Genomic DNA, 15,041 nt, shown 5'->3' with positions numbered 1-15,041 from the left:
GCAAATTCTGCCTGTCTAACCCTAAGGAAAGAAACTTGAACCACATTTCAAACCCACGTTTGGTCTGTATTTGTACCTGTATCGTTTACACCGCCCCGTGCCGACTGTCTGCCCGTCAGATCCATCATGATGAAGTTGAAGAACGGCTCCAGCAGGGTGGCTGGCGTTGCTGTTGTGGCGCCGAGTGCAAATCCGCTCGAGGGCGTCTCTCCACACACCACCTGTCCCAACGAAAACACAGGTGGGTGAGGGTTTGCCTGCTGAGGCCTGCCTCTCGGTATTACCCCCAGTTACAGAAATGAATTGTAGTTTAATGATCCTCAGAAGGCACAGCGCATGAAATGACATGCTGTAGTGGGTTCAGTTTTCATGTTCTGTGAGCAGTTTCTGCAACATTGTAGTGACACCATATAGTCATGTTTGATCTTGGAACACAGATTTAATTACTCCTCATGTTTCTTCTTTCTTTAGTTAGTTCTGTGACACAGAAGTACCATAAATTCAAAGCTACAATGCTTAAACTTCATGTTTTGTTATTTTACAATGTCAAATCACATTGGATGGGGTGATAGAGTTGCGAACTGAGAGGAAGGAAGCTGCAGATTGTTAGTTTTTTACAACACCACCGTAATCTTTAGGCTTTTTTGCCTTTTCTTTTGCGGCGCCAGTAATAGAATTTTAAGTTTGCCGCTTGGGCGTTTCTTGCACTTTGGGAGTCGTAGTTACCTTCTCCCCTGAAGTTTTTTATGTACACATGCTTGTACCTTTTTACTTTTTAGCAAAGAATCGCATATTTCTAATGCATTTGTACTGACGATCCAATCGGGAGAATTTCATGCCCATTCAATCCATGGAAATGTTCCAACTACATTGTTAATGGAGAAAATGGTGGGATTTTTACTTCCGGAACCACTTCGCAACTGTATAGGATGTATTTACACCGATCATCAGAAGAAAAAAACATTGTAATGCCAAAGAATAAAATATGATAAAGTCCAGGAGGGTGTAAATAGTTTTCGATGCATAGCAGTCTTGTTGATACTGTAAATACTTACATTTTCATGCAGCTCGCTTGTAGAAATTGGGGAGCTAGATACCAACACCATTTTTAGCTTCAATGTATTTTAGTGTAATGGCTGCTGACTCCACTCTATGCATTTCCCTCAGGCGTGTATACAGAAGTCTACGATCCATCCTTGGCCCATTGTAACATGACAGTGTGGAACCCTTTGGGAAGCGGGTTGTCCTACGAGCAGTTTGACTTCCCCATCTTCTCTTTGAAAGACGACAATGACACTCAGGTCATACGTCAGGTAATGTGGCAGGCATCGGGTGAAGTTCGCAACAAAAGCTGATATTTTGTTTGTTAATCCTGTTTGATAAAATGACTTTGTCCTTTTTTTTTTTCTTCTTTTTTTTTTTTTACTTTGCTGTCACAAAATAACTGTCTTATTAATTCCCGTTTGCCTCTGATGTTTGAGAATAGACATCATTTACAAAAAAATCGGATCTGAACTTGGCATGATGCCTAAAGACCATGATCTAAAGGCAGTGTGTTGAGACGATTTATCAGAAGACCCCACTAATCATTGGCTGCTTTTCCACTACTGTATGTGACAAAAACAGGCGGGTCATATTACATAGGTTTTAAACATCTGCTTCTGATGCAGTCAAGTGTGGTGCATATGTTCTCACAGAATAGAGATAACATTGCTGAATACAACATTTCAACTTTCGGTTTTATCTCCATTACTGTGCCCAAACCTGCCAGTGGGCCCCTGAGCAAGAGCATCAGACCCAATTGTGTACGTTCCAACTTGTTCTAAGGATTGAAAGATATTTGAGAATAGCTAAAATACTAATAATGTTATTGTGGCATCTGTGTCGAGAAAAGAAGCAAAACCTGCACACACAGAAGTTTCATATGTGTATGTTTCTTTTCTCCATTCGCAGTGTTACATGGACCATAACCGCGCTGTGAACGGCAGCACTCCTCAGTACCCGCTGTGTGCCATGCAGCTCTACTCTCACATGTCCGCAGTCACCGACACGGCCACCTGCATGAGGAGAAATGACATCAACTTTAGCATCAGCCCAGGTATTTACGCAACATGAATACATATCTATACACAACAGGTTTGCATACTATTCAAACAGATTTTTTGGGCATTTTCTTAAAGGCTACGTGACTTTGTCAGAAAGAAAATCTTCACATACATGAAATAGTCAATGATTATACTGTTTCTCGACCAGTTCTAACCCGAGTCCATGTTGTTTCTTGTTCCGTGTCTCCCTTCAGAGATGGTTTGTGACCCATTGGGTGACTATAATGTTTGGGCCTCCACCAGGCCTATTAACAACACAGCCAAGGGCCACAAGATGTGGGAGAGTGTGGTCATAGCAGCAGCCAGGGTGAGTTACAGCAAAGACTTTTCCTTCCTCGCTGAGTTTTACTCCTACACCAATATTTAGTTAGTTATTAGCATGTGTGTTCAAAAACACCGTTGACATTTCTTCAGCCGGTATCTGCAGTGCTCTCACTCACTTTGAAAGCCTTCCAGTATAAAAGCCATGCTAAGATTACCCTGCTCTGTGATGCATGCCATGTGATGTAACAGTTACAGGCAGTCTTGCAGGCAGTGTTTCGGTGCTTTGCTTCTTGTGTAAATATTCTTCCTACAGCTTGTTCGAGAGCTATGAGAACAAAACGCATAAATGAAAGTGATAAGGTGGCACAGGAGCCTGATTTTAAGCAAAAATTGGCTCATCCAAATTTGGAAATATTTAGTTTTTAGGCTGTTGGTCAGACAAAACAAGACAGGATTTTTTTTTTTTTTTTTCTTTTCAGTTTTTCTGACATTTTATTACCTGAAAGATTAATCGGTTAATTGAGAAAATAATCAGCAGATTACCTGATGATGAACATGAATGCATTATACTGTTGGTAAACCAGAAGACACGATGGGCTGCATTTCCTCATATTTGGTTCATGCTGTGATTAAAAATAGGTAATTGCAAGTTGAACCGAACTACTTAGATCCTACTACTACTACTAATACTTAGGACCTCCTCTCTTCTCGTCTCTTCTCTGCAGTTGGACAGCAGGTCTTTTTTCTTTGAAGTAGCTCCAGGAGCAGAGAGTGGAGTCTCTGGGTTTGTCACTCTGCTGGCCGCCGCTCACGCTCTGCGAAATGCCACCAAGGAGGCCCCACCCAACCGCACCATTCTCTACACCTTTTTTCAAGGGGTCAGTTATTTCCACATAACTTTATGCACCATTGTGCGCGACGAACATACCAAATTTAATGTTGTACTGCCAGCCTTACTCATTTTATTTGACTGTTTTAACTCCAGGAAACCTTTGACTACATCGGCAGTTCGAGGATGGTGTATGATATGCAGAACAATCACTTTGCCGTGGACTTGGACAATGTTCACTCAGTATTGGAGATAGGACAGGTGTGTATTGTAGACTTCCAGTAACCTTCTGTATGTATCAACTTGCACAGACCACCACATTTTAAGGGAATACTTACAAAAGTGACTTAAATGCAAGGCAAGGTATTGCTTGAACTTTTTTGATACTAGCAGCAATACCATACCCGAGTTTCGGTATGATTTTTAAATTGGAATCTAAAGGACAACACTGCTCATCTGACCAGCTTACTTTGGGTAGTTTTTTAAGCTCCGGGGACACCATTTGGTCTGATACCCAACCCTACTTTAAACACTTTAATGAATTAAATGAATGACTGAATAACATGACTCGCCAAACCATACTTTAACTATAAAAGCTCATGTTGTTACAGCATCGCTACATTTTCTGTATATCATGTCCAATATTTGTATGACAAATTCATTGTAGCTGCACCATAGGCCTTTTTACATTACCGCTGTGGACAGAATCAGTGAAGAAGATGCGCTTGACATTTTGTGACTCAAATGTTAAAAGGTGTCCGTTATGTTTATGTATATATGTGTCTAGTATATCAGCATGTTGAATTTGTTGACCACAGGTGGGACTTCTTGCTGACTCCAGACTGTGGCTTCACTCTGATCCTGTGTCTAGGAGGAACGACAGTGTCAACGCAGAGGTTTGTATCCTGCATATTCACGAGCTTCCTCCCTTCTCATACAACCCCACAGGACATGTTAATGATCCCTACGAGGGTAGATTGTGCTAAATTGATAATGAAATAACAAATATGTAAGGGAGAATGTAGAGACACATAACACATTATAACATATTAACATAAAAGTACTCGGTACACGGTAGACGCTACATTAAAAGGAGCACCCGGTTCAATAAATGGTTAGAAAGTGCTGTGTGCGGAGGTAGCCAGCTGGCTTTAAAAAGTGGCGTTCACTACTGATTAAGGTCATTTATAACAACATGGACACACAAAATAGTAAACATAAGTGTATTGTTGAAAAATAAATGACAGTAGTTGAAACCGAATGAGAGGATAATTGATCGCTTTTGCTATATAAAATATGGCTGCCAAAAAAAATGACTATGAATTTATAATAATAATAATAATATATTAGATGTATGTAACACTTGTGTTGTCTTGCATCGTCCTCCTGGGTCAAAACTGAAAACCTTTCTCTAGGTCTCTTTTTCGACACTTTTGGCACTCGTGCCAATGTTTTTGCCTCTTTTTTAAATAATTTTTTTTTGCGTTTAATGCTTGTTTTTACTACCATGTATAAACACCACTAACACCAACTTATTACCACTACTTTTACAATTATTTTTTGGAATTCATGGTCAATAATAATCCTCATTTATAGGAAATCATATCTAATTCTTGAGTTAAAAAAAGCAGAAATTCTGAATTATTTAGACTAATATTAAAGGAAGGATGTATGTCAACGTTCAGTGAGGATACTGTTTCGAAACATATACTGTCTATCCACTGTCACTATCAAAGTGAAAAAAGCCCCCCCAAAAAGAATCCATGTTTCTGATATAGACCTTTAGAAAACGGGTCAAATTTGACTCGGAGACAACACAAGGGTTATGAGTAGACTTGGATATAAAGGCAGAACAGAGATGAACAAAAATGAGCCCACAATGTGTGTATTACTGCATGTATGACATTTCCTCCACTGTTGCGTTTCAGGTGAAGAAGCTCATTGAAAGCTTGCAATTGGCTGCCAAAGGTTTGAACGTCTCGGTGAACGAGCCCGGTTTCTCTCAGCCACTCCCGCCCTCGTCCTTCCAGCGGTTCCTGCGAGCTCGGCCGATCCCTGGTGTTGTTATCGAGGACCACCAGTCTGCTTTCACCAACAGGTGATTCGCTGTCGTCACGCACTATTACATGTAATTATAACCGTGGCGTCTGTATTGCCTCAAGGAATTGGCACGTTTTGCTAATTTATTTCCCGGTTTTGTGTGCAGGTTCTACGAGAGTATGTACGATAATGCAGAATACCTGAACATATCTTACCCGCCAAACCTGACGCCAGAGGAGCAGCTGGTGTTTGTCACTGACACCGCTACGGTATTGCTATTAATCACCAATATTCACCACGTTCATGTGCTCTTAAATCAGCTTTGCAAAGCAAGTACACAACTTCCACTGCACGTACTGTGGTCCCGACAGATATGATTTCTGAAGTGGAGAGATGATTATATAATATAGATAGTTTTCTCCTTTGCTCTGATATCGACATGAACCCTTATGTATCTGATCCGTAGATGGATGCACCACTGCCGTTTAGCAGGGCTCTCGTTTGTATATTGGCTGTAGTAGGCCGTGTTGTTGCAGAGACTCATTCTACGTGTGTTCTGACGCCTGCTTTAAACAGTTGTTTTCTGTGTTTTGGGAGTTGTGAGCAGCAGGGAATTGTCTCATCATCCATCACCCTTTCTCATTTCTCATCATGAATTTTCATTTCAGTTCGTAGAAGACTTCAAACCAGACGAGACGTCAAAACTTGTCTGGCAATATTTAAGCGGCCTTCGCGATGCTACTATTTAATTGACTGTTGAGAATTTTAGACATATGTTGTTGTTTTGAAGCAACTAATAAAGATTTTCTGTATTTCTCTTCACGTATCTTTCAGGCTCTGGCTGAGGTGGCCACCATGGTTGCCCGGGCTCTGTACATACAGGCAGGAGGAGCTGAAACCCAGCTGGAAGGCATCAACGCAGACCCTCACATAGTAAGATTTAATTTAGGAACTATCCAAAGGAAGGTTAAAAAAAACTCAAGGGCATCTGGACTTTGGGTTAAAGCTGCTCGAAGACGGTTCGTCTCTCATCCGAGAGACTGATAGCGCGTTCCATTTGTACTCAGAAGGCGGATTTTCCGAGGTCAAAGTCAGAAACGCGCCCCCTGACCTCGGGAGCTCGGACAACCTCGCAGTACCCCGAGCTCAAAATCCAACATGGCTTCCCCGTGCATCAACAGTAGTGAAAGCTGTAGTAACATACGGTTATAAGCACTTCTGTCTTATTTGTGTCTCACTAAATCAGTTGCACACGCAGTCCTGTCCAACCTCTATCTGTGGACATGTTACGCTGTTTGCATGCACAAAAAACAGCAAAACACGTCGTCAACTGCTATTGCTAACAATGGCTAACCTGGCAAACCCCACAATGGGGGGAAAAAAAACAGTAGTAAAACCCAGCTATTTAACCTCTGTAGGGTCGTTGTCAAGATGATCGATACCGCTTTGTTCGTAAGTGCTCCTGGCTGTTGTAACGACGTTATGGTCGTTGGAGACCCCCCCCCCCCCGCCCCGAGGCCGAGTCATCGTTGCCATTCTCACATGAGGCCGAATGTGGCCGTTAGTTTAGTTTCCTGGGGAGAGATTACAGAACAGCATTGTAAGTGGGCGATAAGTGATGTCGCAGACCTCCTCTCCTGTTTCTTATTTAGGAAGTAGTAGAACATGTTTCAAGCTATCTAGCCTTCTAATCTACAAGTTCACTATTCCTATTTATCTGTCCCGTCTCAACAACACAGCCTTTCTCCACCTTAAGAATATTTCTGTGCTTTATGTTATCTAAAGTCAAGGCCTAGTATACTGGAAAAATAGTGTTTTATATCTGAATTGAAGTTGTTGGTCTTAAAAATATTGCTGCGTCTTCATTCACTTGTGGTGAGAGTTTAAGCCAGTAATGCACATTATCTTGTCACATACAGTATATCAAAAGTTACTTTCATTTCCTTGCAATGGCATTGGTATTCATTTTCCACTTTATTTGTCCTCAAAACAATTCTCGTATTTAGGCATGCTACACTCACATGACACTTATCCTTGTTAGATCCTTTTATTCTCTTGTTTCCTTCCTTTACGTATTGCTGTTTGTTCGGTCTCTTTCAGTCACTTAAAATGTGCTTTTAAATGATTTGGTTTATCATTAATTCCAAGACAAACAAGGGTTTTTCTGGTGTCTTTGTGCACCCGAGCAGAAGTGACTCTCTGTTCAACGTGTTTTCTGTCCCTCAGGTGACGCGGATGCTGTACGGTTTCCTTATTCGGTCAAATAACTCCTGGTTCCAGCAACTAATCCCCTCTGACTTCATGAGCCACCTAGGTAAGTTAGGATACATCAAATCCTTTTTTTTTTTTCTTTTTTTTTTTTTAATACTTACCAGACTACAAAAGTGGGAGAAAGTAATTGCTGTTAATAGGCGGTTAATTATAGACCCTGCTTGTCTTGAATGTGTTCTGTTTTGAAGCTGAACTTGAAACTAAACTTCAGTTCTTCTGTCTCCTGTCTATCAGCTGACAGGCCCACAAACTTCTATGTGGGCGTGGCCCAGCAGTCCAGCGAGCTGACCCTTCTGGTCAAGTACCTGCTGGCTAACCTGACCGGTAGCACCACCAACGTCAGCCAGGACAACTGCCAGAACCAGAGAGAGGACGAGAAGGACAAAGAGAGCAAACATGTCAGCACTTACACATTTACTTTTAATTTGCTCAATGACTCTGAGACAAATTATATCGCAAGGAAAAAAAACATCTCTGTAATATTTGATCTCATTTTATGAACTAACTTGAAATTTAAAGTAAAGACAGACAAATGTTTGTGCAGCTAATGATTATTTTCATTATCGACTAATCAATAGAATAGTACTTCGCAAATTTCTAGAGTCAAAGATCTTCAAACTTGTTCGTTTTGTTGGACGGACAATCCCAAATCCAGAGATATTTAATTTACTGTTATTCAAACCAAAGAGGAGCAGCATGTCTTGAAATTAGAAACAAGTAAAAGTTTGGTATTCAGCTTGAAACATGATTCAAACAATGGATTGGTTGTTTGACAATAGTTTCAGATTGACTGATCCATTAATCTACTTAAGCAGCTAAACTCAACAGCCTCAGTATATAAATAATATCGGGGGGGGACAACACAAGATATGAATGAAGTCGAAGTGACACCAACATGTGAAGTCTGGTCTTAAAAATGTCATTCTTTTTACATAGAAATACAAAATCTCCTGCATAAGTCTAGAATAATGTTGCCTCCTCCCTTCAGATGTACTCCTACATGTGGATTCAAGGCGCGGCGCCTCCAAACAGCACAAAGAGGGAGGGTTTCTGCGTGCGCTCCACGGTCCGTGTCTCCAAAGCACTGTCCCCAGCCTTCGACCTGCGGGATTACACCTCCAAAAACTATTCGACGTGGACGGAGTCCCGGTGGAAGTCCATCAAAGGACGCATATTCCTGGTGGCGAGTCACGATCTGGAGGTAAACTTTCCCTTCACTCCTCAAAGACAACACACGGAATGCCGATTTAATTTACACTTGTGCTTTAGGAATTTCCTATGGTTTCTTCCAACGATGAATTGGTTATGCATACACTGTAGGAAGTCTGGAAGGTTGGATGCTGCCATGCATTGTTCTTTCCTAGAGTAGGTAGTGGACAGAGTTAGGGCTGCTCGATTTGCGAAAAAAAATCCTAATCACGATTATTTTGGTCAATCCTGATTTATTTAAAGTGCTCATATTGTGCTTTTCCCCTTTCCTTTATTGTGTTATATTTGTTTTTGTGCATGTTTATAGGTTTACAAAGTGAAAAAGCCCAAATTCCACCCCAAAGGGACTTACCATCTCCAACAGAAAACACTGTTCACAAACTGCTCCAAACTGCTCTATTGTAGTCCAGCCTTTACTTCAGAGACAAACGTGGTCACTTTGTAACACACGTTATAATGCTCGCCTAGCTGCTAGAGTGGCACGCCCTCATACTCTGCAACTGACTAGCTAGCAGTACTTACTGAGCATGTCCGACTCCCAACAAAGATGGAACAGAAGTGAGATGTCTCACTCAACACACAGGGTGAAAAGAGGAGCTGCAGCAATGTGCAGTACAACAAAAATATGGTGTTTTCTGAAAATTAAACCACGTAAACCTATTCTGGTACAACCTCAAAATACAATTATGAACCTGAAAATGAGCATAATATGAGCACTTTAACACAATTACTCATTGTCTTTTGGAACGATTTTTTTTATTTAAAAAAACTGTGAAACGAATTAACAGTGAAAACACCTTGAACTGTGAAATGTTCCTTCAAAATGCTTCCAGTTTGAAGCTCCTTCTTTCATTCAGAACACAGGACAAAATGAGAGTTTACTCGCAAAACGTAATGTGCAAAATTAGTGTTTTTCTCGATCACATTGTTTTAGTGATCGTTAGGAGCCAAAATCACTATCAGAGCAGCAAGTAGTTACAACTGTGAAAAGTAAAAACATTTTATAAAAGCAGCACGCTCCCAGGCTCCGTTTCATTCTCATTTTAATAATGTAAATCATATCTTTGCATTACAAAAGCATGGATTGAGGCCTGTTGCAGACAGTGTGCAGACTTTCATTTAAATAGTGTAGATTCCTGTATGGCTGTTACATGTTTGGTAAGTACAAGAGCAAACTGTGATTTCAGTTTTAATCTGTCATATTACCAGGGGTTGAGCATGTTTTGCTCATAAACTGCAAATTTGATAAACTCACAATATGATACTACTGACCATTTTTCTTCTAGGCAGCTATTGGTTTTTGTTCATGTTTGTTGGTCATTGTTTAGCTGGCTGTGAATATCAACTTACAGAGACTTGAAACCTGCTTGATAAAGGTGATCATCATACTGAGTATCTAGTCCCTTTTATCTTTTTGTTATGTTGTCACACAATGGATAGTGGAGAGCAGGAATCTTTCTTGTTGGGGTGGATACGGTGCCGGTGGAAAACAATTGGCTGCCAAAAAGCAACTCTTTTAGTGCGGCAGTGACTAAGAATGTACATCCTTCTCACAATAGCCATGTTTGCTTTTTTGTTTGGCTTCTGACTTAGATTTTCCAACAATATTGTTTGTGAATGCTGTGCTTTTCACAGACTAACAAGTAGCTGTTTCCCAAACGGCAGCAATAAAGGAACCGGAACAACCGCAACAAAGCAGACTTAACACTGACAGTGATGGATAACCTGTCTCGGATGAGGTTCAAGTCTCTGCAAGTTCATTTTCATACTGGAATGACGCAAAACTCTCCTCCTCTGTCAAGTTGCCATTTAAAGCCACAGCGTGTGTTTGTTTTAAGTTATAGCATCTTTCAAATGATTCTGATGGAATAACGTTTGTTAGGTAGAAAAATGAGGCCCGGCTGGGGAAAACTGGTGCATTTGTTTTCAGCCAGTTCATCTCATTGTGGCAGCATGCATCGCTATCTGCCAATATGTCATTTCTGAGACTACAACTGGGAGGTGCCAAAGTCAGATATGTTAATATTCTACACACGGTGACTTAAAAGCTGCACCGATCTAATATTTTTCTACTAAAAATGCATTAAAATAGTGAGTGTAATGTGAGGACCGGCAGTTCCCTTCAGCTCTGTGAAGCGCTTTAGCGTCTTTCAGCTCATTATTTTTGGACGCAACTTTACTGTTTTGGTCTCATCGGTGTCATTTGTCATCACTTCCGCTATTGCTCTGTTGCCGACGGGAGTTCCTTCGGATTTCACTCATTTAGGCCGGATATCCGTCTCCTTGGGCTTCCTTTGTGTTGGCGTTCTAACCTCCGGCTGATTTGTGAGGACTATGGTTAACTGCTCCTCAGATCTCTGCAGGGTAAATCCAGACAGCTAGCTAGACTATCTGTCCAATCTGAGTTTTCTTTTGCACGACTAAAACTACTTTTGAATGTACATATGTTCCACCAAAACAAGTTCCTTCCCTAGGCTATTTTGCAGAGCCACCGTCATTGTGTCCAGGGCTTAGCAATCAGATGATTGTGATTGGTTTAAAGAAATGCCAATAAACCAGAGCACGTTTTTCTCCCATCCCGGAATGCTGGGTGGACTAGCCAGACCCCCCTCCTCCGCAGCGCTGCGCTGGAGAAAGGTCTGGCAATGCGAGACTAAAAAACATGACTCTTAAAATTTGCTGATGTTGCTCTGTCTGCTAGATGTATAAATGGCATAAATAAACTGTGTGCCATATCAACATTAAGAAGGTGATAGCATATCAATGTTGTATTTACAGCTTGCTCAACTGCCCCCAAATGGCCAAAAGCATCAATGAATACTCCTCTTAATGTGTTGTTTTGTACTAATGGTAAAATAAATGATAGGAATTTGCCTTGAAGAGAACCCACCGCCTGGTCCTTTAACGTCTCCGAGGACTAAGTGTTCCTTTGACTCCTCCAGATGTTGACGCTGGGCGTGGGTGTCGCCGTGCTGCTAGCATCCCTGCTGCTGACGTACATCATGAGCTCGAAGGCCGACATCCTCTTCAGCTCGGGGAGGGAGCCGGCCAACGCCACCTACTGATCCAGACTGAGGCAACGCCGGCCCACGACCACTACTACTATTACTACAACTACTACTTCTATCCCAAGCAGACATGGACAGGGCCTTTTCTTTCAAACACGCCACAAGTAGGTACACAGACGGGTTAGATACAGCAGATACATCTTTCTTTCTTTTCTTTGACGATGACGACTCCATGTTTATGGACTCGCTCAGGTGAGGCATGGCATGAGGACTGGACCGGACTGGATTAGCCTGGATGGATCTGGACACCTCAGGGTCCGAAAACCCTTTTCAGGCCCTGTCAGTTGAAAAGATGTTTATATATAATATTCTTTTTTTTTTTTTTTTTTATTGTCAAAGAATGTTTTGTTTACTGTGTCATGGGATAGGCACTAAACATTGAGCATTATTTTGAGCGTGTGTGTGTGTATGATTGTGAATATGTAAATTTGACTGTGTGGGATTCAGTGTGTACGGATAGTGTGTGTGTGTGTGTACTAGGATTGCGATGGTATGTGCAATACTGTCTTCTCTGTCAATGTAGTTAACTTATCAATCAATTCCAATAAGAAGAAACCACTTTTTGAGTCAATGAACAAGTCGTAGAATTTAAATTTAAGGTTTTGCTAAATCTGGGAATGTGCGGTAAAGTATTTTGATAAGCTTTAGGTTCTGGGATGTTGACTACCATCCTAAATATTTATATTGTTCAGTCCCAGTACACATATAACTACATGTGTATGTAGTTGTAGACCCACTGCAGTTTCACATATTGTGATATTTGTGTGGAGAAGAAGAATTCCGAAAGGAATCGGGCGTGGCTAACAAACTCTTTATTTCATATCGATCAGCTGCCAAAAAAAAAACTGTCAAATCCAGTCAGAAAATCTTGTTTTGACACTAGAAATGCGCTGGTACTCTGGCTGTGCACTCTTTTTGGTTCGTACCTTTCTCACAAGGTTTCTTTTAATGATAACTTCTGAAAAATTGTATCAACTCGCAAGAAAGTTTTGATTTTGTTGTAATGTGATGGCTGGAATCAATGACCAATGGTGATGCCTTGATGGAGAAATAAACATTGCTTCTTTTCTAGATCTTCTTTCATTGTCGACAGACTGGTTAGGTTACTTTATTGATACCCGTAGGTAAACTAGTTTTACAGTCTAAGAGAGGCGGGACATCCTTAAACATAACATGCAACACACAAAACATTAAAACATATAAAAACGGGTAATATTTCAGACTGCTGAAATGTAATTGATGTTTTGGCCTAAAGAGCTTCCTGTTATAAATGAAGGGTGTATGGACTGCACTCAAAAAATATAATCAATCAAATACTGTGGCCTCAGTTTACTATTTTATTTCTGTGCCGACACATTTTAGCAAACTAGCCTTTATCAAAGCACCTCAAGAGTGATGTCATCCTCCTTTCAGAGAGAATGGGTGTAACGGGGGGGAGCTACTACAAGGAATACTAATATAAAATAGACACTCAAATATCAGAGGTTATCTCTCAATCATTACTTTTTTTCTGGGCTCTACTGAAGGCTTGTTTGCCGATATGTGTCCGCACAAGAAATTAAATTGTAAACGGAGGACAAAATACTGGCAATCATTTGTTTTTTGGAGTTCCACAATCACAGTTCATACGTTGCTATCACTGTAGTATAGCAGCTAATCACACGGAGAAAGGCAGATTGTCTGGCTTTGGATACATGACACCAGTGCCTTTTCACCTTTTGACCCCTTAAACGTAGTAGTCAATGAGACTTTCTACTCTCAGAGGCTTAAAGAGCCCAAACTATCCACTACTTCACAAAAATGCAAAGAGTTTTTTCCGATTTTTTTTTTTTTTTTTTTTTTTTGGGGTTTTTATTTCGAACAAAAAAATAACAAAATAAAATGTAAAAACACTAAGTCTGTAGCAACACACCAAAAGGAAGAACAGTGTTACTGCAATGTTCAATCTGTCCGAAAAGGAGCGGGATGAAGCCGACGCTTACTATTTATAGTATAGTAATATATTTTGTATAGCAAGATCACCAATATACATTAAAAAAAATCCGTATAATTTGAAACACCTACCATACTTTTTTTTTTTACATATTGCGTCAAACAACCTATTACCCTCATTTCCCCCAATTGACACCAAATAATGGAATAAACCATGAAAGACATGTAAGTTATACAAGAAGCATGAAATCACTGTTTTTGGTATTTAACTAATGTATGTCTGATGATGATTCACCCAACGTTTAATTTACTTTTTGAGTATTACAGGATCAATTATTTATTCCAATGTTTCTTTAGTTAGGAAAGAGGTTCTTATATCTGAATGTCTTTAAATGCTGCTGGTGTGGACACGCACGTTTCTTTACAGATCCACAAAAATCGGACTGTTTGATGATGACAGTGGTGGAAGAAGTATTTCAGATCTATTACTTAAGAAAAAGTACTAAAACCACTGTAAAAAATACTCTGTTACAAGTAAAAGTCCTGCATTGAGAATGTTACTTAAGTTACTAAGTAAAAGTATGTTAGTATCATCATTAGATTAGATTCAACTTGATTGTCATTGTGCAGAGTACAAATACAAAGACAACGAAATGCAGTTTGCGTCTAACCAGAAGTGCAAAAAAGCAGAAAAGTGTGACGTGAGATATAGGCAGGACAAGAAATATAGTGCAGTGTAGACAGTAGTATGCAGTTGGTTTACAGAAGGTGGTTTAGAGTAATATAAATTAAATATAAATATGTGCGGTGTATTAGCAGTTACCTTATAAGAGCAGAATAAATATGGCTATGTAATACGAACAATGTATGAACAACATACATATATATGCAATGTAGTAGCAGTAACATAATAGTAGTGAGAATAATATAGCTATATGCAGTGTATTAGCAGAATATATTATAAGAAAAACTGAATAAATATGGATATTCAGTATGAACCATATAGACAGATATGTGCAGTATGTACAGCTATGTGCAGTGTGGTAACAGTAAATCATGAAACTGTGCTTAAAGTATTAAAAGTAAAAGTACTCAATGCAGAAAAATCCTCACTTTTCAGAAACTGGAAACGATCCAAACGGTTGTGTGTTTAATGGTCTAATCTTTTCAGCTGGACTCGTAGGCCGTCATATTGTTAGGTAGTTTATAATAAAACTAAAATATTTTATAAACTACATGTGTTTTGTGTGCAAAAATATTAATTTGTAAAGTTATTGTAGCAGAGTAAAAAGTACAATATTTTTCTCTGAAATGTAGCGGAGT

General features: G+C 40.0%; 1 protein-coding gene across 1 annotated transcript in view; it reads left to right on the top strand.

The window, feature by feature from the left end:
* Positions 1 to 12,857, top strand: part of ncstn (nicastrin) — a 15,067-nt gene extending 2,210 nt beyond the window's left edge. Inside the window, exons 4-17 of the mRNA XM_078263784.1 lie at positions 120 to 241; positions 1,168 to 1,313; positions 1,954 to 2,098; positions 2,300 to 2,412; positions 3,095 to 3,247; positions 3,355 to 3,459; positions 4,017 to 4,094; positions 5,127 to 5,296; positions 5,405 to 5,507; positions 6,073 to 6,171; positions 7,465 to 7,552; positions 7,744 to 7,907; positions 8,498 to 8,710; positions 11,661 to 12,857. Coding sequence (XP_078119910.1) covers positions 120 to 241; positions 1,168 to 1,313; positions 1,954 to 2,098; positions 2,300 to 2,412; positions 3,095 to 3,247; positions 3,355 to 3,459; positions 4,017 to 4,094; positions 5,127 to 5,296; positions 5,405 to 5,507; positions 6,073 to 6,171; positions 7,465 to 7,552; positions 7,744 to 7,907; positions 8,498 to 8,710; positions 11,661 to 11,783 — 1,822 coding nt within the window. The 3' untranslated portion in view covers positions 11,784 to 12,857. The remainder of the gene's footprint in view (positions 1 to 119; positions 242 to 1,167; positions 1,314 to 1,953; positions 2,099 to 2,299; positions 2,413 to 3,094; positions 3,248 to 3,354; positions 3,460 to 4,016; positions 4,095 to 5,126; positions 5,297 to 5,404; positions 5,508 to 6,072; positions 6,172 to 7,464; positions 7,553 to 7,743; positions 7,908 to 8,497; positions 8,711 to 11,660) is intronic.
* Positions 12,858 to 15,041: the final 2,184 nt, after the last annotated feature.

The sequence above is a fragment of the Sander vitreus genome, chromosome 12, assembly GCF_031162955.1.
Source record: "Sander vitreus isolate 19-12246 chromosome 12, sanVit1, whole genome shotgun sequence".
NCBI lineage: Eukaryota > Metazoa > Chordata > Actinopteri > Perciformes > Percidae > Sander > Sander vitreus.
This window is presented reverse-complemented; position numbering and strand designations above follow the sequence as displayed.